The sequence below is a fragment of the Macadamia integrifolia genome, chromosome 11 (genome assembly GCF_013358625.1).
Source record: "Macadamia integrifolia cultivar HAES 741 chromosome 11, SCU_Mint_v3, whole genome shotgun sequence".
NCBI lineage: Eukaryota > Viridiplantae > Streptophyta > Magnoliopsida > Proteales > Proteaceae > Macadamia > Macadamia integrifolia.
Genome location: NC_056567.1, coordinates 9,265,478 through 9,293,120, shown reverse-complemented (window position 1 = coordinate 9,293,120; position 27,643 = coordinate 9,265,478). Strand labels below are relative to the sequence as shown.

The 27,643-nt window shown below is 39.4% G+C and overlaps 1 protein-coding gene across 2 annotated transcripts; it reads left to right on the top strand.

Annotated features, from left to right (window-relative positions):
• The first annotated feature begins 466 nt into the window (after positions 1 to 466).
• Positions 467 to 27,619, top strand: LOC122093681. Of its 2 annotated transcripts, none has more exons than XM_042664069.1 (9): positions 467 to 1,683; positions 8,895 to 9,024; positions 10,263 to 10,756; positions 11,803 to 11,883; positions 12,054 to 12,152; positions 25,098 to 25,211; positions 25,316 to 25,399; positions 25,743 to 25,814; positions 26,759 to 27,619. In XM_042664069.1, the coding sequence occupies exons 1-9, from the start codon at positions 1,363 to 1,365 to the stop codon at positions 27,029 to 27,031; spliced, it is 1,668 nt and encodes a 555-aa protein (XP_042520003.1). In that variant the 5' UTR covers positions 467 to 1,362; the 3' UTR covers positions 27,032 to 27,619. The 2 variants fall into 2 exon arrangements, with proteins under 2 accessions (XP_042520003.1, XP_042520002.1); XM_042664068.1 differs by having other exon boundaries at positions 25,092 to 25,211.
• Positions 27,620 to 27,643: the final 24 nt, after the last annotated feature.

Here is a 27,643-nt window from a genome sequence, read left to right as displayed (position 1 = left end):
GCATTTCTACACTTCTCGTAATATTTATGATTTATCTCCATCCACAATGACTAATAAGCACGTGACAATTAACTGTCCACTGGGTCCCACTTTTCTCCGCTTCATCGTTTGTCCAGAAGCAAAGGTTAGCTTGGGCTTGGGGCTTACTCTGACATATCACTGCTCAAGCTTTACTGTAATCCCGAATTTACCCTTACACCTTAGTGTGTAACATTATCCACTTTAGCGAGAAAGGCCATTGTATGCTATAGTCACCTACAGCAATCCTAAAGCATCTATTGACTAAATCATCCAACAGGTGGGCCAGGGGCACCTATCAATGATGGGGCCCACCTTCTTATTGGCTAACTTCAATCTGTCCGTGCTACAGGTATGCCAAACCATGGGGTTTGGTGGGGTAGTTTGTAGCATATAATTTGCTCACCCGGTAAAGGCTACAGTCTTTCATTACTCATTACTCATTACTCATTACATACCTTTCTGAGAGTTTTCCGCTTTTGTTTTCGATGCTACGGAGCAAGGCTTGAAGGAAAAGCTATGGTCTCGTCACGCTCTGTTCGTAGAGATTTCTAGGGTTTCAAGTACATAACTACATATTAATAAGGTTCCTTCTATGATCAATAGAGTAGAAATTCTGTTGGAGTTTCCATACGAAACTGTGATTTCTGTGGTAATCCGACGGAGTCGCTAAGTTATTGGAACCTCTGATAATCTAATTTGAGTTTGTTTTTAGTTTAATCTGGTTATGAGATTGAATATGTGAAGAAGTTGGATCAATTTGACTGAAATAGTTTGGTTTTCTGAGGAATTTTTGGGGTATCTTTTGAAAGTTGGAACTTGTACTTGTCAAAGAAAGGAAAAATGAGAGATTTAATGGAGCTGCTGTTTTGGTAAAGTGAAGGAATCGGACTGAAATCTTTGACAGGAATGGGGGGCTTCTTTTTGTGGGATTCTGGTGCGGATTTAGTGCTTTCATGGGTTTTTATAAGGTGTTTGTAAGAAGTTCCTTTGTTGAGTTCATTAATGGCGTGTTGATGTCGTTGCAAATGGAAGTTTCTGAATCTGCTTCTCTTGTTTGTTTGAAGTGGGACATGCGAAAGTGAAGTGCTTGGGTGGTAGAGGAAGAGCTGGAGTTCTGCAAGTTGAGTACAAGATCAAGCTCTTCTTGTGGATTCAGTTAATGTTTTAGCTTTCTCATCAGCAGCGAAGAAGATGGGATGTATCGAATTTAAATAGTCAGGACGGGTTGTGGATTTATATGGAATTCATATAATAATTTTCAGTATTTCGCATTTGAGGGTTCTAGTTAAGAGAATCAGAAAATAGTAGAGAGCTGTGATCGTGGGATTTTAGGTTTGTGTTATGGAGGATATAGGGCTGTTCAAGCAAGGATGGAAGTGGTTGCAGTCACAGAAGCACGTTTTCTCAAATACAAGGACTGCAGTGAGCTGTTTCGGAGACAAGATTGTCTTTTTCGTCGATCGCCATTGGCCGATGGTTTACAGTGGGTTTTTGATGATGGGGAAATTTCTGATGACATTGTTGTTACAGTGGAAGGATTGTATCATCCGGGGTTTTGGGTCTATGATCAGCCTGGGTCCTGTGGCATTGCTTGTTATAATGTGGAGTTGCTTTCTTAGTTTGACATCTATTAATTGCCTGGTATATGTACTCATGAGTCTGGTAAGTCTACTCCTCCTGAGTCTTTTTCTTTTTGTTCTATATTTTCAGAGGAACTTGTTGATCAGTTCTATTACTTTGGAGGGGATAAGTTTGCAATTGCAATGGTCTACGGATGTTATTAATTATCAGTTTTCATACCATCAACTTTCAAAATGGAAAAGGAAACTGAAATGGCCCCACATGTGAAATTACACCTGCTAGGTTGTCTAAATTCTGGATTCACACAAAGCAACATGTAAGTTATGAAGCCTACAGAGTTCCATTTGTTGAGTGGTTTGGAACATCTAATCTTTCAGATACTCATGCTGGTAGATCTACATGATAGTGATATGATCCAGTTGTCTATTAGCCAACTACCATTCATCCGGATGATATGCTGGTGAATAAACATGACATAACCAAGTAGTGCCTCATGCAAGGAGGAATTTGTATATGGAGTTTTATTGTCATTTGTCTTCAGGGCTGTTTCCTAATTGCTATTCATACAGTCGAAATCTTCATGCCGAAGCTTGTTTGTTTTAATGAAACATTCTTCTAGAAAATTAAATGCTTTCTTTTTTGTTGGGGAGGAAGGATAGTTAGATGTTATCAACATCTGGATATAGCTGCTTTTACAGAAAATACTTATGCTTTGGAATCATGTACACTATTCATAGTTGTCATGGTGCCAAGGCGAACCATGGCAGTTGCCAGGAGCCTTGGTGCTGGTGACACAAAGGCACTCAAGGCGAGTGCCATATTTCCAGAAAGTATGCTCCATTCCTCGGTGATATCAGTTCTAGGTATGTTTTTCTTCTTTTCCCCGTTACCCTTCTATTTTCCCATTTTTGGACTAAATTTGGTCTGTGTGCCTAGACACAAAGTGACTGGTTGCCATGGACATGTCCAGCCACTGTTGGTAGGCATCGTCTTAACAACTGTGATCATGTATTTCATTTTTCTGTGAAAGCAGGATTGATATTTATTATCAAATAAATCATTACTTGCAGAAAAATTTCCAGATAAAACATTTGTATACAAACCATAGTTGTCACAGTGACTAGGCGACACAAGGTGTTGGAGAGGCACAGAGTTGGCAAGGTTCACTAGGCATGTACCATATGACTATGTAATATAGCGATGAAAAATTTATATAATTATGCTTATTTGAAATTTAAAATCCATATCAATGCAATATGATGTAATTATGCTAGTAATGACCTAATATGAGAAAACTGACATATAATAAACAAAGCATAGGATATAATATCACAAATTCATAAAAAAAAAAAAAAAAAAAAACAATAAACATCAATCAACATGAACTCATGAAGCGGCAACAAAGTGTGCGGTTGCTTTGAACCCGAGAAAGAGCTTGGACGCCTAGGCGACGCCTTGACAACTATAATTCAAACAACTAGTGCCTCTGTTTAGAATAATGATAATGGCATAATCACTTTACGAAATGCATGCAAACTTCTTCTCTGTCAATATATGCAGCTAAGAGAGAATGCAAGCACTGCATCTTAGATGCATGAGCTTTTCTCATAGCACTTAGCTCACAATTTGTGCTTTTCATAAGTAGCTGTATGAATTAAACCTCTCGCAAGGTGCTTTCTACCATGTGGCAGCTTCCCATCATCTGAAACTGCACCCAGTAGCCCCACCCACCCTTGCTCATTTTGAAATTTGTCTAAAAGGCCTTATCTGTGTAGGGAAATAAAGCTACGGTAGATGATCAGAAAGTCAAATCTTTTATAGAATGGTTCGATGGTTGATAATATGAGGGAGGGACTCCACTACATCGTGGGCTTCAAGATTTGACATATGGCCAGTTGCATAGTTGTCACGGCGTCAAATCGATCCAAGGCGGTGGAGGGGTGACTAATCGATTTGGCGATGAATCGCTCGTTATGGTGTTGCCATGGCGGTCAAATCGCCTATGTGTCATTTTTTCTCCCTATTTTATAAAGTTATTTAGTATGGTATTTTTTTATTTCCACTATTTTCTAAAGTTATTTAGCATGCTACAAGCCTACAACATAGTTGTCAAGGCGTCGCCTAGGCGTCCAGGCGGTTTAAATGCTTTTTATATTTGTTATTTCATTTACTTAAGATATTATTCATAAATAAGCAAATACCCCTATTTGAATCCAATAAAAATAGTTTAAAAATCAAATTCCAAAAGGATAAAAAGTCAACCCCCCCAGTCCAAGAAGAAAAACTGGATTTTGGTTATAGGGGCGATTTCAACTTTTAAATGCTGGAGTTTTTCTCAATTATGAAAATTTTATAAATTCTATCATGTTAAAACATTGCTAAAAACCAAAAGTCCGGTAAAATAATTTTTTGTTTTGATATCCATAAAATTATTTTTATTCAGGCGATTTTAACAGCATTCGCGCACTTAAAAATAAGTTTGGCCGGAGCATAACTTTGTCATTACAACTTAGATTTAAGTAATCTTAGACTTGTTGGAAAGCTGGTTTTATATTATAACTGATACAAAAAGTCTCATGTAAAAATAATATCATTTGACCAGTCAAACTTGTTATAGAACCAGAGCATTTCTCTAAATTTTGATTTTTTATAACTTAATATGACTTAATGTTAATTTTTTATAATTTAATATGGCTAAATGTTGATTTTTAATGACTTTATGTTGCTTAATGTTGATTTTTTATGATACAAGGTATATATAGCTTACTAAATAATATTAGAAAATAGGAAAAATAAAAAATAACAAATGATCGCGTTGTTCACCTCAAGGCATACGCCTTCTCGCCTAAGCGCTTAGACAACCCTCCACCGCCTTGGTTCGCCTTGGCGTCGTGACAACTATGGCCTACAATATATACCCTATAACATATAAAACCAACATTAAGCAACATCAAATCATCAAAAATCAACATAGCCCTATCAAAATCACCCTGCATTTTACAAAAAATCGACCGCCTAGTGAATCAGGCGTGACCTGGCGTCCATGGTGGTGCCATAGAGACGCTTATCAGCCAATGGCGGCCGCCATTTGTGAGTCACGTAAATTGTAGCACTGCCATGAACTTCTTTTTCAGCCAGGACGCTAAATCACCGCCTTGGCGACGCCTAGGCGATGCCATGACAACTATGGCCAGTTGCAAAGAGTTATCTTGCTAAGCTTGGAAACACAATCTCTTGGTCATCGATCCATCCAAGTTTGGTTGGATTTGCTTAGTTGGCTCCCTAATGGTCCACCGCTTCCTTTGGTAATGTTAGGGCCCAAACAGAGGTGGCAAAATAGGTGTCTAATTTTTGTAGGTATCTGACCTAAAAATGTCAATATTTTGACAGCTAAAGCTTCAAAATAATTAGGTTCCTTACATGGTGAGCCAAACAGTTGATATGGGTCATTAACTCAACATATGACTGATTTAGAAGGTCCAGCTTTGTCCTATGGTTGAATGACCTCACCATACCTCCAAGGCTATGTTTGGAAGCCAAGAAAAGAAAAGAAAAGAAAAGTAAAATAAAGAAAAAATTCAAAATTTTTTGAATTTGAGGAGAGAGATAGACATAAAAAATCATTATGTAATCATTCTTTATTGTTTTATTATGTCTTTTGTACTATTTTCTTTTCTTGGTTACCAAACATAGCCTAAAAGTTCATATAAGATCTGCCCATTGACCACCCATAATAATGGTTTTGCGTAATATCTTTCTGCATACGTGTGATGTGTATGTCCAAGGCTTAAAACAGTGCTACACAAGTTCCCCATAAAATAAAGCTACTGAAGAGAAGAACAGTAGTTCCCATGTAAATATTTTCATTTTCTTACACTTGGCACAGTTGGCATCCTAAAAAATGATTAAATACTTAGCCTTCGAAGGAGCTCTCTAAGCTTTTAGAGACGAACAAAATTTTGAAAGTGCCGACTCCTAAAGGTACATTTCCATTTGTTATTAACTTATTCAATATCTTCTAGCTCTGTCAAAGATTCAAGTTCTACATTTAGTCTCATGTCTTGCTAAATCTTTCAACTCACTTTCTTGAAAATCCTCGATGACAGATAAATCATAGAACTGGCCTTATTTTAGTGGAAATATGCCTTGGGTTGGTTGTGCAAATGTATTGGGCCTTTGATCTAAGGGTTTTTTCATTGCAATAGGCCACTTTAATGGGCCTCAAATATGGGTAAATAAGTAGGAATACAGAATTCATTGGGGTCTTGGCAGTTGTTTTCTATTTCATTTTTTATTCATAATTTTATCCTGTCTATGAGCTGAACTAGGCTTGATGTTAGCAATCCAGCTTATCTGTATTTCTATATGTTAGAATAGGGGCCGTAGGGGCACATTGGGGCTTTCCCCTCTCCAGCAACCCTATTTAGATTGGGGTGGCTGGATGGGCGGTATACTTGTAATTGGGTGACTTGTACTGCTGTTATGACTCTATTTTGCATATTATAAATAAAGGGCTTGTGTGAACGTCAGATCACTCGAGCATTCTCCCCATTTTTTCTGTTAACACTATAGGTAGTTGTTTAGTTGAATTGGGTTTTATCACTAGCTGGTTGATGGGATTGCTATCTCCAATTATTTCTTTAGATTTATCGTGTCTGTAATTTCAGTCTTAATGCTAGGATTCCAAAACCGCTGAAAGGTGGATTCCTGCCCCATTATTCCTTTTTCCTATCACTGAACTCAGTGTCACAAGTTAGGGCCCGTTTGGTATCGTTTCTGAAACAGAAACGCCGTTTCGTGTCAAAAACGAAAATTTCAGTTTTTGTGTCAAAACGCAGTTTTTAAATGAAAAAATGGTGTTTCAAAATTTCAGATTTTTATCGGGAATTTTTTTTTTTTTTTTTTGTAAAATGGAACGAAACTGGGAAGATGGAACTCCATTTTGGAGTTCTGTCCAATCTCGTTTTTTCAGTTTTTTTTTGTACTTTTTGTTCCAAAAAAACAGAAACGGACCATAAGTGCACCAAACAGAAGATTCCGTTTTTTCGTTCCAATAGAACGAAAAAACTCCAGAAACGTTTTTTTAGAACGATACCAAATGGAGCCTTAGTTTATACTAGTTCTTCACTCCCTGCAGCACCCTGTTTTTGCTCAATTTTCTGGTTTAGTCCCCTGTTTTGCCATCCTGTTAATTACTAGTTTCTTTCTGGATTTCTGGTTTGGGATTAGTGCAAACTAATCCTTTTCTCTAAACCTGAGCCTAGAATCCTGCTGAAGATCTACACAAGCGCAAGTGAGGAAATGATGATAGAATGATTAGAATCAGATTAATAGATGATGTTTGGCGTGGTACTGTAAGGTTACAAATGTTGTGCCTGAATCTTTATAGGCTCATGTCTCAAAAACACCAACCTATTAGTGCATTGTTTGGATTAAGTGGAGGAAACTTGTAAAGAAACTTAAATAATTTGGAACTTGATGGGTTGTTGTTTCCTATTTCAGATTCCTCAAGGGGTTATCATACAGGGTCTTGGGGGTGACATGAGGATTTGCAGGGAAGACAATAGAAGAGCCTTTTTCCTTCAAAATGTTTCACAACCAGGGTTCTAAATCTCGGGCTTCGACCTTGGCCGAAACTGAAATTTGGGTTGAAATTTCCGAAACCAGGTTGAAACCAGGTATATTTTTCTGGGCTATTGCTAGAAATTTGGGCCGAAATTCCAAAATTCCCAAAATTTCCCAAATACTAGGTTTTTGTCTCGGGGTCGACCAAAACCACAGAAATGCCCAAAATTGCAGTCGTGATTTCCAAGACTATGAACCATGTTCAAAACTCCTTGGTTATGCGAGTTGAAATTTTCTTGTCCAGCTGCAATTTATGAAATATACGTTCATTCCATCCAGGGTGAGGGTTCATATTGACTGCTGACAATATAAAGAACAGCAGATTTGAACTTGTGAGAGGATGAGCCATTTGTGAAGGGGTTGGAGAATCTGCTAATACCTCTTTATTGCTTCCGTTAGTTTTAGAAACAAAAGAAGGGGAGAGTGCTTTAGAGTTAAGCAAGGTTTGAAATCTCGGGTTTCGGACAGGTTTTGGCTTGGGCTAAAACTGCCGAAACCTGTATTTTTTTTTTTCTGGGCTATTGCTAGAAATTTGGGCCAAAATTTCCGAAATTTTGGTAATACTAGGTTTAGGGGTCCACCGAAATGTTCAAAATTTCGGCCGACATTTCCGAGTTCTTGAACCATGGAGTTAAGTGGTCATAAAAAAATAATTAGGACTAGAACATAATAGTAGAGTCTACCTAGAGTGAAAAATAGGGCTGAAAATATAGTAGGTTGGATGGATTGCAGGGAGATACCTTAAAGTGATAGTTTCTCCTACTTAGGCTCAATCATAAGTGATAAAAAAAAGGAGGATGGTGGAGATGAGGATGTTGAGAAGGCTGAGTGGAAAAATTAGAAAAGACAAAACAAGAAAATGAACATATTCGTGATCTATTATTGGCGGCAATAGAAAATAAGTTGAAGGAGAGATGTTTGATGTGGTATGGGATTGAATTGGAGGCCTTTGAGCACATTTATAAGGAGTGATATAATGCAGATTAGGGTGGAATGGTGAATCAAGATCCATGTAGCCAACCCCATTTAGTTTGGAAAAAGGCTTAGTTGAGCTGATTTGAATTAATATGGGTGGGAAAATATAAGGCCTTCTAGATTTGGTTGGGTTGGTTGTTTGTTTGTCTGTTTATTTATTTATTTTTATTTTTTATTTTTAAATAAATAAACTGGAAGGTGGCTGTTGAAAAATGAATAATATATTTATATGATGATGAGCATCATCTTTGGAGAATCAGATATTTATGCAATGGTGACCAACTGACCAACTTTAGAGTCCAAGGAGCTCAAAACAGGCATGTTGTTGACAACATGAGAAGGGGAATGTGTAGATGAATAAGGGTGCTATTGATGGAACTGGTTTTAGACTCAAAACCAACTCTTCACTCATGTGTTTTATGAAGTGTGCTCTTTGCAGTTAGCCAGTTACCCCATTAGAAGTCCTGACTGGTTTCTGTGCATTTCAGGATTTTCATATTCTGCTTTTTCTGGCAACCATACGGAGATATGATAGACTCTAAACCAACTCTTTACAAGTGTTTTTTTGGAAGAATGTTCTTTTTAGTTACCCGATTAAATATGTTAGAAGCTAATGATTCTTATCTTCTTCATGTGATATTCTGTATTAGTTTGGCTCTTCTGATAGACTGACAGCAGATTTATTGTTTCAGGGAGCTGCTGGGGCTGCTGTTAGATACTTAGGTTATACCCCTGGACTTTTTATTGTTGGGCTGTTTGGTATTTTGACTCTGTGGATGTATGGTAATTTTTGGATAACAGGAATGCTCTTTCTAGTAGCAGGTAAGGTGTTTCTTTCTTTAACTATTGATTTATTTGTTAGACATAATGGTTTATCCTTTGGGTGCCTCATTGGCTCATTGTTAATATCTGGCACCCTTTTCTCTAATTTGGATCTGGGGATCATTTGGAGGATGGTACTCAAAGCAGGATTTAAGTATCAATGTCCTGGGAAGGATCAATCCCGGGTGACCTGATGCTTATTATTCTGGATTGTACGATGCAAGAAGCAAAGGCCTAATAAACACAGTAGATTGGCTAGTCCACTGCATAAAATAGATTGGGTTTATATTTCTATTACTGCCAGATGGACAGTCCAACTGATCTGACAACATTTTTAATGCTATGACTTGACACACAGGATCTTGTTGAAGATTTTTTTTGGGGGGGGGGTTGGGTGGGGTGGAACCCACCCCTTGATGTCTCCCATGTGTGAGCTCCTCTCCATGGATTGTGCTACTATCTGATTGGGTAATTGTGACAAGGAATGGCAATGGGGCGGATTTGATATGGATATCATCAATACCACACCCGCCCTGCATTGGTATATTGCAAATCTGTACCTGCCCTGTCCCCGCAAAACATACGGGTTATTAACTCTTTTTTTTTGGTAATGTACCGGTTATTACTTACAAGTCAACCAGTGCGTATTTCGAATACTGTTTCCAACCCTAACCCGAAAAGGCTCTAACGTACCGGATCCATCAGAGATGGTGCGTGGCAGGTACCCACTTTAACCGCTTCATTGCCATCCCTAGTTGTGAAGTTTTACTTTTGTGGGTCCCTTGTCGTATGTTGCCTGGACTGCGAAGCACTGGTTCTTGGTGTTATTCATCAAATAGTGGATCCTAGGATCCTAGTCCTTCCAATGTGCAGCATGAATCATTGCTGTTGATATATTCTTGTTGTCATCCTGTTGATTCAGTAGAGTTCGCATCTTGTTTTATGACCGGTCTTGAGTGTCACCAGTACACCTCATTTTTCAGTGACAAATCCATGAGCACAGATCATGGAAGTTGGACCTTTTTGATTCCTTTGGCATGGTGAACATTCACAAACCTGAGAGCTTTAATAACAAATTCTGATGTCAGTACAAAATTTTGGAGAAATGATGTTTGGCTCCATTGTGACTATTTTGATTGTTATTTTTGGAAAAAGTGCATCCAAGCAGTCCTTGATCCCTTCTTCCTTTTTTTTTTTTTTTTTGGGTAATCTGAAATCTTTGAATACTCTATGAACAGGTTATTTGTTCTCCCTAAACCATGCACGGATCGTGGTCTTAATGGCAACCGTATATGCCCTTTATTGTGTTAAGGTTCGTGTTGGGTGGCTGGGGGCTTTTCTCTCGATAAACCTTGCCTTCCTGTCAAATGATATCTTCAATTACTTGCTTCAAGGGTGTGACAATGCAACTGAAGGCACACATTTTGAAGAGAAAAAAGAATCGGAGACAGTTACAGAGGAGGACTTCTCAGGAGCTGGTGAATATTCTGTTCCAACTAGCGATGCTGAGAACTTTCATGCATTCAAATCATCCAGCAAACTTTCTACTACCACTTTGAATTTTGTGAATAGCCTGGGAGAATGCTCTGCAAGCCAGGTGGTAAAAGCAGACACAACCTCACTGGATGAGATGAAGAGGATATTGAATAGTGGGAATCATTATGAAACACTGGGACTTCCTTCCTACAAGATCGTTGATGCTACTGTATTGAAAAAGGAATACAAGAAAAAGGTATGCTTATTATTTGCAGTTTCCATTGTGATGCTACTGCTTGAGAGTTCTCCTTAACTATTTATAATTTACAAATAGTATCATGTTCCCTTTCACGTATATTTTCCTTGGGGTCTACCAAGTAGTGGTTTAGTCTCTCTCTTTCTCCCTTGCCTATTTATTTCTTTTGTTGGGTTTGGGTTGAGGGTACTTATGTGTATTTCTTCTATGCATGGTTTGCACTCCCCATGCTAAATCTATATAAGCACATTAAGGAAACCTACTTTTCTATTTCCTCACTTGGTATGTGAAGCTGGCTCTTCCCCCCCTCCCTTTTATTTTATTATATCCTAATGTAATTACTTTAGATTAAGAAAACGGTGACTCTGCTTCGAAACCCCCAACCCCCTCCTTCCGTACCCATTATGCCACCATCTCTGTCTCTCTCTCAATACATGCAGTTTTCCACATAAAATGCCTCTAGTTAGTTGTATACTATACATATGACATGCTACAGGATCGAGTAACATTATGTTTGCCACTTAGTAATGGGCTGAAGCACCTTTTTGGTGTGATCTTCCCCTTTCCCTTTACCCTTTAACTGGGTCTGGCTGTTGTGCTGCTGCACGAAGCACGATATTTTATTTTGGGTGAATAAAGGGAGAAAAAAGAGAAAGAAATACAAAAGAAAAACCAAAAATCCCAATCCTAAGGAGGAGGGGTACAAATAAGCGACATGGGGAGATCCTAGGAGACAGCAATGTGTTTATTCCTTTAAGAATCAATACAAGGAGAAGAAACACCAGAGAGTTTGCATTGATTTCAAAGGAGATGGAATCCCAAATCTGATGAATAGGCCTGGAGTTGGAGGTCCATTTCCTTATATTCCGCTCTGTCCAAATATGATTAATCGCAGTGTTGAAGGCAAGCTTTCTATCCAAATATGATTAATTGCTGCACGATATTACTGTTGCTTTATTTGAGTTTGGTGGATATTCTCTGTTATTTCCTTTTTCTTTTTTGTTATTTTTATGTATATGTATTTGATTTCTATTTTTTCAGTGCAGGCCATGCTTGTACATCCTGATAAAAATATGGGAAGTCATCTTGCAAGTGAATCATTCAAAAAACTTCAGGGTGCATTCGAGGCAAGTTTACATCTACTAGAAACTGTAATCTAGATTTTCTTATGTTTAAACATTATGTCTTTGCAGCTTCCTTACTAGTTATTCTGTCTAGATTAGCAATATCAAACTGGTGCTACATCATGCACATCATGTTATGGCCTTAGCAACTTGTAACAGTGATGAATTTTCAGGTTCTTTCAAATTCTACGAAGAAGAGAGACTATGATGATGAACTGAGGAAGGGGGAATCAAGGAGTGTGTGTCAGAAGTCCCGCAGCACCTCACAGCCGGTAGTGTATATGAGCCATGTGCTAGTTCCTAAACATCATTCTGAATTCTGCGAAATTTGTCTGTTTCTGTTGTGAGTCAGATCATGGGTGAACATGGTGAAAGGAGAAATCAATTTTACAATTTTTTCTTATTGAGTGCATAAGTCATATTGCAGTATTGCACCCACATTCGCTGTTGTTTGTGCTTGCTTTTATGCATGCATTGTAACTCTTTTGTTTGTCCCAATGTAGTCTTTTTTCTGCTTGGACATGAATTTTGCAGGTTGCAGCTAAGAGTAGCATGGCCAAAGGGGTCCTTTTGACGAAGAGGATTTCTTTAACTTATTATTTTTTTATGGATTTTATAGCTCTTTCTTATACGATGGCTATCTGACCAAAGTACTGTATGGGGCCTAATGTTGTGGCAATTGAATAGTATAGGTGTGAAATGTGTCACTGAGATATGATGATGTTGAGACAGATGAGAGGCAAAGCGACTCCAATAGGTTACTAGGTCCTAGAAAGTAGATTGGGATGGGTTGGCCATGTGCAACCAAGGGCAGCCCATGCACCAGTGCAAAGTGATTTGTCTCTGAAGATGACCTGGATTGAAGTAGAGGGAAGAAATGATTGTGTATGAGTTAGCAACAGTTATGGCCTTTAACATAGAGGAATTGTGAAATATGATTCATCTGGCTTGACCCCAAATACTTGGAATAAGTTGAGTCTTTTTCTCCCTGATAAATTAACAAAATTTATTAGGAAAAAACTGTTATAAAAAGGAGGATTTACCATTAGGGCATATATGACATCCACGTGCACGTGAACGGGAAGGCCTCTCTACAAACTCAAAAGTAGCCTCATTTCATACAATTGGATATGTCCCCATGTACAAAAAGTCCCTCCCAACCCCTCCCGGCTAAAGAATTAGCTAAGGAATTGGCTGATCTTGGTTTCCAAGAGAATGTGATATTCCCCTGGTTACACAAGACCTCGTCCTCCTAGCGAGATGTGCTGATTTCCAAGGAATTAGGCTGTCCTGCAGTAACCATTTAATGATCAGAACTGAATCACCCTCAATTATCTAAGGTTAAGATGCAAAAATTCAGTCCCTGAATGACAGCTTGAATCTCAATTCTCAGCTGTATGAGAATTCAATTTGCCCTCCCAATAAAGCTTGAAAAACCAAGTAAAATGTTGCCTTAGTGATCTCTAAAAACTCACCATTTTCTGCGGGTCCTGGGGTACCAAAACTTCTCACATGAAAGGTTATTTTGATAGATCAGTCATCTGGGCTGTCCATCCCTGTCCTATCTCCTCTTGGAAGGTGTAGATCTCACCACATTTCCCACTCTCAAATAATATAGTCAAAAGGTATCTCCCAAAATGTATTTTGGTTGGTTGCCCATTCCATTATTAACACGCATATATAGATCACTGTTCTACATCTCCTCCCTGAAAATTTGGTTATTGCTTTCTGGCCAAATGCTCCATAGTATTTCCATAAGGTCTTTCTCCTTATGACAAAGGATGCAGAATTCCAGAAAGAGGCTAATTCTACGATTTCCGCGGGAAAAATCAAGCAGACTCACAAATAAACGAAGAGCCCTATTGGTTCTTCTTCTCTGCACCATAACAGCAGTTTTTTCTTTCTCAAGGCAACTCCCCTATGTCAAAAATTTATATTTTGGAGTGTGGGATTTCCATATCAATCTATGTGGAAAAGTTGGTTTCTGGAAAGGACTTTGGAATAAGTAGATTGAGTATATTTATTCGTTTAGGTGTGTTAAAATGTGTCGTGATAAGGGGGGTTTGTCCCTATTGTGAGTGAGGAAGTTTAGTTAAATTTGGTTGTGTATTGCTTAGGTAGTTTCCTATTGGACTTATGTTTCCTGTTTTGGTTGTAATTCTTTCTATTTTGCACATTATAGCTAAAGCATGTAGTCCAGTGATAGAATACACACACTGGTTCTATCGCTCAACTAGTTCCCTTGTCCTCCTTCTCTCTGTCTCTGTTCTCTTCTTCAGATTCTGGTTCTGGGTGTGAAGCTTTACTGCTGGTGTGAAGAAAAACAAAATCAATTGATTCTGTACCTGCTATCGTGTTGCTACTGTCAATTTGCTGCTTGGAGCTGCAATGGGCTATGGTTCTTTGATTTTCTAATATTGAATCGAGCTGCTGATTTGTCTATTGGGGTTGTCTGCTACAGCTTTATTGTCACTGCTGCTGTTCGATTGCAGGAATTGAGGGTCCTTTTGGTATCGTGGTGCTGATTGAAGGCATCTGTTGCTACTGCTTCTTTGATATTTTATTGTGTAATTTGTTGCTACTAGCGGTGCTCTGATTTGCTGATGCTATCCTCAATTTTCTACCATCAGTTGCTGTGTTTCCATTTGATTCATCCATTTCTGCTACTGGTTTATGTCAAGACTGCGGTGACTTAGGTTTATTGCAGGGATGAATCAAGGAACTAATGCAATCTTTTAAAACTCAAACATAGAATGGGAGGAGCTGCTGCAGATGGGGTTTCTCTTTTCTCGTAAGTCGATGGGATAGTGGATTTACCGCCAGTTTGTTTTCTGGTTTCAAAGGAAGAAGACGATTCCTTCCTCTCCTTGGAGTAACTAAACCCTTTTTAGTTTCTTTACCCATATTACCCTCCTTTTTTATCCATTATTACCTTCTATCTTTAATTTCCTTTCGTTCTAGAAATAACCCTTCCCAAGCAATTGCTTCTCTTGCATTAACATTATAACTCTGCCCCTATTTAGATGGGTGTTTTTAGGATACGGGAACATTACCACATTGCCTCTATTTACGTGGTGTCTTTTCTAGTGGTTTTTGTTTTGTTTTTAACAGTACCGTATTAGTTACCTTTTACCCTTATTTTTTGTCAATTTCTAGTCTACCCCTTCTACTAGTACGTTACAATCCCTTTGTGTTTGGAGTTCTATTTAATTACTGTCTTACCACTCCCCATTGAGAACTTGATATATTTACAGAATTGTCACTATGTCTTGTTATTGACATATATTTGAGTCTTCTTTTGCTTGGATGAGCCCATAAGTCTGACAAAAATTTACAGTTATTCCATTGGGCTTATATATTTGCAATTTTATTGCTTTGATTGGTCTGAGATCACATCGGTTTGGGGTTATAATTTTTGGAAAATTGGTCTTTGCATGATGTGGTGGTTGGAGATTATTTGTTCAGATTTGCTACTGTGAGGGGGATTGGAAATTATTTTATTGTGATGCTTTTGATTATGGGATTAGTTGTGATGCTTATCCTTTAAGGTGCGGTTTGTTGAAAATTATTTGTCCACGTGTTTTACACGAGGGGGAGATTATTGATTATTATCTGCTTAGCTCAAGTCATTAGTTGAAGATTAATTATTAATTATTTGTTCGTGTCATCTGCTCGTGTGCTCAGCAAGAATTTTATCTATGAAGATGGTATTCAGCAGCAAATACAATGCAATTTATTTGGTCCACAACAACCTTATGTTGTCTGGTTCACAGCAACCTTATGCTGTCTGGTCTACAACAACCTAATGTTGTTCATTGGAATTTTTTTTTGGGGTGAATAGTAAATGCATTAAAAGAAGGGGAAGGAAAATATAGCCCCAAAGGGGAAATTACAAACCCAAAAAGGGTAACCAAAGCCCATAAAGGGAAACATCCATGGTCCACATGGGCTAAAAAATTCCTACAACCAGGCCCAAAAGCCCAAACAAAAGAGAAGGGAAAACCAGTCAATCTAGGAAGAGAACCACAAACACTAACAAACAGATCTCAATACTACAGTTCCTAGCTCCCAACACGAAGGAGCACCTCGGGAAAAGAGGCAGCCACAACGGAGGAATGCTGGCCTTGCAGAGGGCCACGACCAAGCTGGTAGTTAGCCTAGCAGAGGGGCGCCGGCCTTTTTGAGGGCAATGACGGAATTGCTGCCAGCAGAGGGCCTGGTATTAAAGAGGCTGTTTCCGGTAGGACACAGATCTAGCGACCGATGGTCTGAAAAAGGTAGGTTGCTGGTGGCCGATAGACCCAATGGAGCAGATAGACAACGGGGGTGGAGGCCAAAGAGGCGAGCAAGCGGATAGACCAGACGAGCTTAGTAGTCGGAAGGGCGGACAACCTTCAGGGATTGACAACCAATGGGATGGCAGGCCTGAAGGGAGTGGCGTCCAGAAGGGCAGTAGGCTAGGCGATGGTCATCGGAGAGGCAGGTCTTGTGGAGTAGGCGGGCCAGTGGACAAACCAATACAAGCTTGTCATCTAGAAGGGCGGGCAGCCAAGAGGCGCTGACGACCATCAGGACAACTGGCTTGGCAGGAGTGGTGTCTAAAAGGTCAATAGGCCTAGCGAGATAGCGATTGTGAAGCAGTTAAACTAGAAGGGGCCAACACCAACGCGACTGTAGGCCAAGTAGGATAGGAGGCCGACGGGAAGGTGAGCCAAGCGGTTGCAACAGTCTCAACACCAAACGAGCTAGTTGACACCATAGTTGTCACGGCGACAAGGCGAACCAAGGCGGCGGAGGGTTGTCTAAGCGCTTAGGCGAGAAGGCGCCCGCCTTAAGGTGAACTAGGCGAACAAGTGTTATTTTTTATTTTTTCAATTTTCTAACATTATTTAGTAAGTTATATATACCTTGTATCATAAAAAATAAAGATTAAGCCACATCAAGTCATTAAAAATCAACATTTAGCCACATCAAATCATAAAAAATTAACATTAAGTCATATTAAGTTATAAAAAATCAACATTTAGAAAAATGCTCTAATTCTATAATAAGTTTGACTGGTCAAATGATTTTATTTTTACATGAGACTTTTTGTATTAGTTATAATATAAAACCAGCTTTCTAACAAGTCTAAGATTACTTAAATCTGAGTTGCAATGACAAAGTAATGCTTTAGTCAAACTTATTTTTAAGTGCGTGAATACTGTTAAAATCGCCTGAATGAAAATAATTTTATGAATATCAAAACAAAATATTTTTTTACCGGACTTTTGGTTTTTAGCAATGTTTTAACATGATAGAATTTATAAAATTTTCATAATTGAGAAAAACCCTAGCATTTAAAAGTTGAAAATCGTCCATATAACCAAAATCCAGTTTTTGTTCTTGGACTGGGGGGTTGACTTTTTATCCTTTTGGAATTTGATTTTTAAACTATTTTTATTGGATTCAAATAGGGGGTATTTGCTTATTTATGAATAATATCTTAAGTAAATGAAATAACAAATGTTATTTCATTTACTTGAATGATATTTGGCATAAATAAGTGCCGAAATAGAAGGCAACATGCAGTGCAACAAGGCGGCTGTCGCCTAGGCCCCAGGCAAACCGCCTGGACGCCTAGGCGACGCCTTGGCGACGCCTTGGCAACTATGGTTGACACTAGGAACAGAGGGAGAAATGGAAGAGAAAGGGGGTGGAGGAGGAAGAAGGGAGAGGGAGAGAGAAGAAGACGAGGAAGAGAGGAGAGGGAAGGGGTAGATGCAGAGTAAGAAGAATGATGGAGGAGGGAGGGAGAAGAGGAGAGAGGAGAGAGGAGAGAGGAGAGAGAGAAGGTGAAGGAAGAGGAAGAGGGAGAGGGAGAGGAGGGGGGAGTAGCCCGGCTAGGTTGCTCTAGAGCAACGGCCAGAGGAGAACTTAGATTATGGTTTTTTCGAGAGTGGGGGGCGAAAAGTTTTTCTTTTTTTTGCCCTTACCAAATTCCAGCTGTCTGCTGCAATTTTATCTGAGTCTCTATTTGGGGTCGAGGGTGAGTTTAATCTTTACTAGTCAAATCTCTAATTATGAGATTTTTAGTAATCACATTATTGTTATCCTGTTGTTCAAGTTCCTTCCTTGAGAAGAGCTAATGGCGTAGTTGTTGGATGTTGCACTTTTATCATAATCTCTATTGTGGAGATTACCATTTGCCTTCTTTGAGAAAGGCTTATGATGTAGCTGTTGGATATTGCACTTTTTTTTTTGGGTGAATAAATAGTTCATTACCAAACAAAAGAGAACTTATAGCCCCTAATAAGGGGAGGGGGAGAGAAAAACAAAACCCAGACTCATGGAGGGGCTATTCCTGATAATGGAGCTGGAAAGCTCCCATGAATTTACAATTTGATAGTTTCTAGGGGAGGGACTACAAGTGGATGATAGACAAGAAATCTTGGCCTTGACATCAAAGGAGATGGAGCCCCAAATCTTATCTAGAGAGCGAGAGTTAGATGTCCACTTCCTATAGATTCTTTTCATAGAGATCTAATTTATGGTTGCACCAAAAGCGAGCTTCCCCACAGTATCACAATTAGACTTCCCCTAAAGAGTCATATAAACCCAAATCCATTCTCTATGGAATGGAAGAATTCTTCTGTTGGCTGGTCAACACTTGGCAATGATCCCTTTCTAGATACAGGTGACAGCGCAAGCGAAGAAGTGGTGCTCTATAGTTTCTGGTTCATTGCCGCATAGGATACACATAGGGTCCACTGGAATGCCTCTGAGAATGAGGAATGCATGAGTTGGCAAGGAATTTGTGGAAGCTCTCCAAGTCGTGAAACTTTGGCGGGGGATGTGATGCTTGAACCAGATGAGACTGTGCCAAGGGGAGGGCTAGCCATGGTTTTTGACGAACTCCCAATCAGCCATTGAAGAGAGGAGCTTTGAGGAAGAAGGCAACCAGAGTATAGAATCTTTCCTTTGCCTCTGGGGATCCAGGATGACCGGTAAAGAGCTCATGTCAACAAGCTGGGGCAGGGACTGAGCCTGGGGGGGGGGGACCAATTGCCAGAGGATAATATATTAGCTACAAGGACATGCTTAGGCAAAGGGGAGCTATAGATAGTTCTGGCACTTATGATATGATAGAGAATTCCTTTGGGGTGCCAGGGATCGAGCCAAAGGAAAGTGTTAGCCCAGTCACCATGCTGGGAGGAGATGGCTGTTGGGATGGGGGGAGAAAGCAATGATTTTCTCCAAACCCAAGAAGCATCTGGAGGGCATTTCACTGTCCAGAAAGAGTTCGAGTGAAGCAGGCTCTTGTAGATCCAATCAACCCAAATGCTCTTCTTTTTTGTGACAATTTTCCAAGGAAGCTTTATGATACCAGCTGAGTTAACATCCTTGATTCGTCTCAAACCTAAGCCCCCTTCAGCTTTAGGAAGACAGACCGCGGCCCAACTAATAGGGTGAAGCAATCTGAACAATCACTTCCTTACCAAAGGAAAGAGGCAAATATGGACTCAAGCTTGGTGATAATGGACTGAGGCAACCCATATATGCTCAACCAATAGATGTAAGAAGCTTGAAGGACAGATTTGATGAACTCTAAACGACCATCAAAGGTGAGGAGCTTCCCTTTCCACAGTTGGAGACGCTTTTTGATGAGGTCAAGCATAGGGGTATAGTGATGAGCTGAAAGCTTGCCTGGGATGGGAGGCAGCCCAAGATACTTAACCGGAAGGAGGCCCAAGGAGAATCCGGTTTCCTCTAGCAGAGATGCTTTAGAAGAGTTAGGGATCCCAGCCACGAAGATGTGAGACTTTGCAGGATTGATACACAGCCCAGACATAGCAGAAACTTGATTTAAGCAAAGCATGATGGCTTCAAGAGAAGAAGAATCTGCTATGGAGAATATCATCAAGTCATCTGCAAAGGCAAGGTGAGTGAGATTGACAGCCTTGCACTTAGGAATGGCAGAAATAAGGTGCTGCTGATCAGTGGCCACTTACAGACTTTTAGAAAAAAACTTTTATGTCCATGCAAAATATGTAAAGGGATAAGGGGCACCCCTGCCTAATCCCCACAGAAGAGGAGAAGTACCCAACTGGGCTTACCATTCACTAAGACAGAGAAGTGAGGAGAAGCAATGCAGTGATATATCCAATTAGTGAAATTAGGCGGGAATCCCATACTATTGAGGACTGAGACAATATAATCCCATATGAGAGATTTGAAAGCCTTATGGATGTCTATTTTCATGAGAGCTACAGGAGAGTGAGATTTTCTGTCGAAACCTCTAACAATCTCATGACAAAGGATAATGTTATCCCTATACTTCTCCCGGGGATGAAGGCCAGTTGATTGTTATTAACAAGAGAGTCAACTACAAGCTTTAGTCTATTGGCAATGATCTTGGCTATGAACTTGTATAGAAGGTTCAAGGTTGTATAAAGCAATCAACCTGAAATCAGTCATAGCTTCAGCTCCCTCTTTTTTGGAATGAGGCAAAGGAAGGTATGACCAACTCCCTTGATCTGACTTGGGTTGAAGTAGTTTCTGATTGCCTTGATTAGGTCCTCTTTGATGATATCCCAAGAAGTAAAGAATCCATACTAAACCCATACGGACCTGGACCTGGATGATGCACTTTTATTTGCCTTTTTGTGAAGATGACTACTTACTACGTGCCTTCCTTCGGCAAAGCTTTTGATGTTATTGTTATGATATTTTGGATTGCGGTTGGTGTTATTTACTACCTATTTTGTTCTTTGCTAATGGTTCTGCTTGGTTTATTCGACACGACGATTTTTTATCGACTGATCCTGCTGATGATAGGTGTACTTGCCTCACTCGCGTTTACAACTTCTATTTAAGACCGATGTATCTTTTAATATCTATTCTTGTTGGTCCAAGTTGGAGCCTATGATATGTATACTCCAACTTAAGGGAATGTGTTAAAATGTGTCACAATAAGGGGGTTGTCCCTATTGGGAGTGAGGAAATTTAATTAGATTTGGTTTTGTGTATTGCCTATTTTTCCTGTTTTGGATGTAATTCTTTCTATTTTGCACATTATAAATAAAGCATGTGGTCTAGTGTGATAAAAAAAAAAAAAAAAAATCTGGTTCTATCGCTAAACTAGTTCCCTCATCCTCCTCTCTTAGTTCTCTTTTTCAGATTATGGCTGGTTGCTAAGGTTTTGTCACAAGGTGAATGGTTCTTTGAGTGTCCATCTTGATATTCGTGGAAAATGAGTGGCTTGATTTGAGCCACATGGAGTTCGAAACTAAAGATTGTAAGATAATAAGAGAAGGGAGAAGATGAGAGTAAGAAGAAGAAGAGAAGACAGTTGGCGGTAGCAAGTTGTGGGTGTGAAAGGTTCATCCTTACCCTCCATGCCAATATATGATAGCCAAGGAAGTTAAAAGGTACCAAAGTCAAAACACATTACAACACAATAGCCTAGTACCCAAAGTACTCTTGTTATGTGAAACTATATGACTCTTAACACTCCCCCTTAAGCTAGAGAATAAATGTCATAAATTCCTAGCTGGCATGTAAGAGTACTGAATTGACAAGGAATGAGCCTTTGGTGAAGATATCAGCCAACTGATCACCTGTCCTCACGAAAGGGGGTGCATATGTGGCTTGAGTCAATCTTCTCTTTAATGAAATGTTGGTTCATCTTAACATGCTTTGTTCGGTCGTGTTGCACCGGATCGTGGGCTATACTTATAGCAGCCTTGTTATCACAATAGAGTCTCATAGGTGCCTAAGTATCAAACCCCAACTCTTGGACTAGTTTTCTCAACCATAGGAGTTCACATACTCTATGATCCAAGTGTTCCTCACTTTAGTTGGTTGAAGAAGCTTTGGCACCAGGACACATTACGATAGTTGAGCCGGGTGGGATTATAAATCTATTGGTTATGAATCAAGTGGATCCTTTTCCCCTTACCTCGGTAGCTGGCCCGGAAGGCGGTAACCGGCTTCGGTGAAAACTCTTTCTACAATAAGAGGGAGCCGAGACGAATTTGAATGAAGTGGAACTGATTTCGAATCATTCGGTCAAATCACTCAACTGCAGAAATGAATCTATTGAAAGAGGTTTGGAACCCTTTTCTCTCGTCAACCATCGCGATTGTTGTCATGGAAAAAGACTTTTTTTCCCCCTTCTTTCGCAGAAGAAAAATTAATGCATCCCTATCGCGTAAAGGCGTTCGAGCCATGTCTAAACTAAATATTGGGTAAGGGTGGTCATGATCAGCTACAGATACGCTATCCCTTTCGGCGGGGGAAGGGAAGTGAGATTTACTGATAGATTTGATATTAGATGAGCAGCCGTACTATAATCATTTGGGAGACATGGCCTCATGCGCCCAACGGGCTGTTTTTTGCTCTTCCATGTGATTAGGTTACCACCACCCACAAATGTCCAATATCCTGATGTAGAGTTGTAGAGCATCTGTCAGAAATTGAACCACCCAAACCAGCATCAATATAGCCTTCTATCCTCAAATGGATGTGCTTGGCATATAATAGCCTTTTCTTAGGCTGGACTTCAAGTACTTGAGGATGCGATATACAACATCCAAGTGCCCACTCTTGGGAGCATGCATAAATTGGCTCACTACTACAACTACATAGGTGATATCTGGGCGAGTCAGATATATAATGCAATTTCCCCACTAGTCTCTGGTATTTCTCTGCATCAACAAGAGATGGACCTTAGCCTTCTCCTAGCTTGTGATTTTTCTCAACAGAAGTTTGCTAGTTTGCAACCCAACATTCTTGTTTCTTTCAACAAATCTAGAACAAACTTCCTTTGACATATTTTTTCACTTCTTAGATCTTGACGCTTTTCCTTTAGCCGAAGGGAACTTAAAGCTTGGTGGAGTTTGCATGTACACTTCTTCTTGTAAATCACCGTGAAGAAAAACATTCTTCAATTCAGCTGAATGCCCAATCTCTATTAACCGCCAATATAAGAGAACTCTTAACGAATTGTGTTTAGTTGCAAGAGCAAATATTTCCTGATAGTCAATCCAATACATTTGACTGTACCCTTTGGCCGCTAACTTTGCCTTATATCTCTCAACAACACCATCTGATCGGTATTTGATAATGTTGACCCGTTGGCATCTAAATACTTCACCTAAACGAGAACTTGATTTAGTAGCTCTTTCCAAAAGGCGTGAATGCAAATAAAAAAAATCTTCTGGATAAGCTTCGCAACCGGGCGGTCTTAGTAATAGATTGGAACTATCCCCTTGAAGAGGATATTGATGAGGAGTATAGAAAGGTACAGATTCAAATAAGGTGACATCTTTGGAAAGAAGCCGCCTTCTGGAAGAGGGATGGTAGCACTTATCACCTTTGCTAGAGGGGAAATACCCAAGGAAAAGGCATTTGAGGGCCTTTGAATCAAGTTTAGTCTGAGTGGACTTATTAAGATGGATATTACAGACACACCTAAACACCTTGGGAGGAAGAGAGACAGCAGAAACCTGAGGAGACAAGATCTCCGACAGGGATTTGGAACCAGGGAGTTTAATGGGTATGCGGTTCATTAAGAAGGCAACAACAAGAAGGGTGTCAGATAAAAAAGTCTTAGGGACATGCATGGTTCCAAAAAATGGCGATTTTTCCTCCCAGTTAGTGTTAGGGTGTGACAACACAAGCAAGCTAATGGATAATGGCATTACTGGTAAAAAAAGTTTGGAGTTCTCTATTCATGTAGTCCCTCCTTTATCAGAACATACAATTTTAATTTTGTATCAAATTAACATAGACATCACTCTTATGTTTCATCAAAAAAATCCATGTAGTGCAAGAACAATCATCAAGGAATGAAACAAATAGTGATAGCCAAATGAACAATAGATCTATTATCAATATATTGATTCACTTAACATAGAAGGAAATTACATCCTTACCACCATGCTAATATATGATAGCCAAGGGAGGTAAAAGGTAACAAAGTAAAAACACATTACAACATAATAGCCTAGTAACCAAAGTAACCTTATTATATGAAATTATAAAACTCTTCATATGGAGCATTGTCCAATCAAGAGCATTAGATAGATAGAGGAAAATAATTTCAAGAACATTATATAAAACAAATATTCAGTTGCCCATATCTCATATTGCAGGCGTCACCTGATATTTAACCCATCATACATTAGACTATTCCTTCCGTATTTTCAGTGGCCTTAATGTTGACCTTTTTTAAGAAAAAAAGGGTGGTAGGATGGGGGTGGGAGGTTCTTGCTTTTGCCATGTGGTGTAGTCGTTTTGCACTGAAACTTGACATGGATAGGAAGTTTTACCTGCCTGTTGTCTTTTGTGTGCCACCTAAGCTGCCATATGGCAGATATGTTGCTTCAGATCTTTCTATTGCACTAGTGTTTGTTGCTTGTCTATTATCCAGTTTGTTGCGTCTCAAAAAGGTATCAGGGGCAGCGTGCCAAAGAAGATACAAAGTAATAGATATTTTATAGCATATTTGTCAAGGCATCGCCTAGGTGTCAAGGCAGCTCAGCCTCGACTGGTGCCTTGGTCGCCTAGGCGTCGCCTTGATGTTTTTACCATCCTCCATCGCCTTGGGTCGCCTTACGCCTTGACAAACAACTATGCTTTATAGGTAATCATGTCTCTCCCCTAGATTGCGTTTAGATTTTTAATGTGTCTTATGAAAGGTTATGGATGATCATTATGCTAAACCAAGTAGATTAGTTGATCTTGATTTTGGTATGGGATGTTCTAGACAAAAGCATCATCCTTGTTGGCAATGTCGCCAGACCCCTATCAGAAGGCTGTTTCAGATTGGTCATGTCTGTTCTCAAGAGGAAAGAAGTCTCCTTATTGATTTAGAAATAAATCTGTAGTGACATCAAAGCAAACATAACTAACTTTTTTGCTTTGGTTTCCCCAGGTTGCTGGTAGGTTTTTCACATACAAAGATATTGTTCTACCTGGATTATGAACAAGTCCATCTGTGCTGTTGTTAAATCATTTAGTCTAGAATTTTGGTGCGACAATCAAAGTAGTAACTATACCATTGCCTGTTCATCCTGAATATACTGGAGCAGCGGGCAAAATGTCTGTAGGAAAGCAGGATGCTTGGCTTAATGGATTAATTAATGTGAATCTGTGTAGTAGCATAATTGAGTAGTTGCTGTGGATATTGAACTGAATGGAACAATTTTTGTTACTTCTCTTACTAGTGGCAGGATGGTATGGATTATTGCTCTGAAGAGTCTAGACGTATACAGTGCACAAAGTGTGGCTATTCACATATATGGATATGCACCAATAGGACTAAGGCCAAAGCCAGATGGTGTCAGGTGAGGCTACTTTTGAATTTATTAGATTAGTATTTGTTTATACTTCAAATATATCTGGGGCTTTGTTACAGATATAGAAAAGTTAATATTGGCTTTGGCATTAGGATTGCTGTCAATATCATCAAGCCAAGGATGGAGATGGATGGGTTGAGGATGGATGTTCACCGTTCTTAGCAAGGCCACAGAAGGTATTTATCTTACCAGAGAAACTTGCTTTGATTAATCCTATCTTAAGCAAATACTGATTATGATTGGAAATTCATTTCGATTGATTGCCGCTGTTCTGGAACTGGAGCACCTCCCCCCTCTGCCATTTAGATGGTGTTTCTGAGTTCAACCACCCTCACTCCCTACAAGTTTTTGTTCTTGTAGCATTTTGGACAATAATCCTCTGTCATTTCTGGACCAGAGGGGAGAAAAATATATTTTTATCATTACATCTTTAGTCAATATTATTTTTTGCTGATTCTTTTAAGTTGCTGTAGTATGCTATGGTTATTTTTGGTTTCACCAGTTTCATCTTTCTTTCAGGTCGAAATACCATGTGCCTATGTTTGTGCAGAAAGTAAGATCTTTGATGTGTCGGAATGGGCATTTTGTCAGGTATGATTTTTATTTGTTTTCTGATTAGCATTTCTCAGTTCAGTTTATAGCTTTGCTTCTAAGCTTTAAAGGTCATTTCAGTCATGTTTAAATCAGCCTTCGCTACGTGATTTTCCTGATCTAGATAATGTGATGAGGTTGTATTCGTTCCTTCCTTACAGCACTGGGGAAAAAATTTGATAAAAGCTCTGTTTATTTTATCTTACAATTTTGAGAATATTTTCCTGAAAATTAGTGATAGATATACTAATGTTGGGACAAAGCTTTCTGTCCGGAGTGGCCCCTGCGCCGGACACAGGGTTTGTGTGCCTGTGTGTCGGTGCAGGGGACGCTTCCAGACAGAAAACACTTGCCCATTGATGTTTACACTCGTATAAACTTTTATGTTGTCCAAAATCTTTGGCTCTGAAATTCTATCTCATTAATGGTAATGTCTAACTAGGTTAATGTAACACATTGTTTCTGGAATTAGTAGTCTTGAGTAATTGTGGTTTGTTGGGAACTTGTATAGTTGGCGTAGTATCGCATTGTGAGCTACCTGTATGCTTTTTTATAAAAAGCACAAATCTTGTAACGGGGAGGGGAAAAAAAATTATCATAGAAGAAAAGATGGAATAAAGCATGTTTGTCACTAACCATGATGGTTGGCAAACGTGTCCAATGATGAAAAAAAATCCTACAAGAGGCGTGCATGGTACTTGGGATGTGTAACTTTATAACACAATGTGGTTAATATCTACTATAATCTTGTCTACAGACTGATCTTTGACAACCAAAATGTTATTCTGGGATCTCTAATTTGTGACCTCACGAGCTTCTTTGTTATTGATCACATGCAACTAATGGATCCTAAACTTTACTGTGGCAATATTCCTGATTGGACCTCAAGCCTTGTTTTCTTTGATTTCACCTTCACCTCCTTTCATCTTGAATTTTTGTTGTAGGGAATGGAATGTTGTAGGCCCAATACCCATTGGCCAAGCTTCCATGTAAACATGGTTGGGTTGGAGAAGGCAACACAGAGGTCCAGCTCAAGCAGATTTTCTTGGGATTTGGATGCTGAGATGATGGAAGAAGACGAAGAAGAGTTTCAGATATGGCTTCAGCAGGCTGTGGCCTCAGGCCTCTTCTCAGAAACTCCCAAACGGAGAAAGAGCTGGAGCCCTTTCAAATTACATCCAAAGAAAGGGAAGAAACAATGGCGGAGATCTACATGAATTGCTGTACAAAATATAACTAGAGATCAGTCTGTGCTAAGATGTCAAATTGATCTTGTATCTCATCTTTCTTGCTGAAAGATGAAAAAAATGGGAGAGATGCGTAGTGTTCAGTATTCGGGTTAGGCAGAGAAAATACATCGAGTAACCTTTGCAGCCTCTTGTCTGTTGTAAAGTCACTCAGGAAGGGGTACATATCGCAAAGCTCTGCAAATGAAAGTTTTTATCCTCAGGCTCTGGTTGCCCTCATGGTGCAGGAGTCAGGAACTCTCATCACTGAGTAGTTGGGTTAGGTCTAGTTGTAGGACAAGTAGAGACATTTAGCTGAAGGCAAGTCAGGAAATCAAATTAGTCCCTGATCAGTCAGTCTGGAAGTTAAAAAGCAGTCTCCGTCTGTGCTTGAAACAGAGGGAAACAATGAAACGAGCATACCCTTGTAAATTGATCTGGGTGGCATCCATCTTTATTACATTCTCTGTTGTAAAAATAATTCTGGATTCACGTATGTAACAAATGATGCTTATTGTCTGGTTTAGCTAGCAGGTTATAATTTGATCTGGCATTACACAGTAACTTGTTTGAGGTTAATACCTTGTTGGTGTCTCCTGCCAT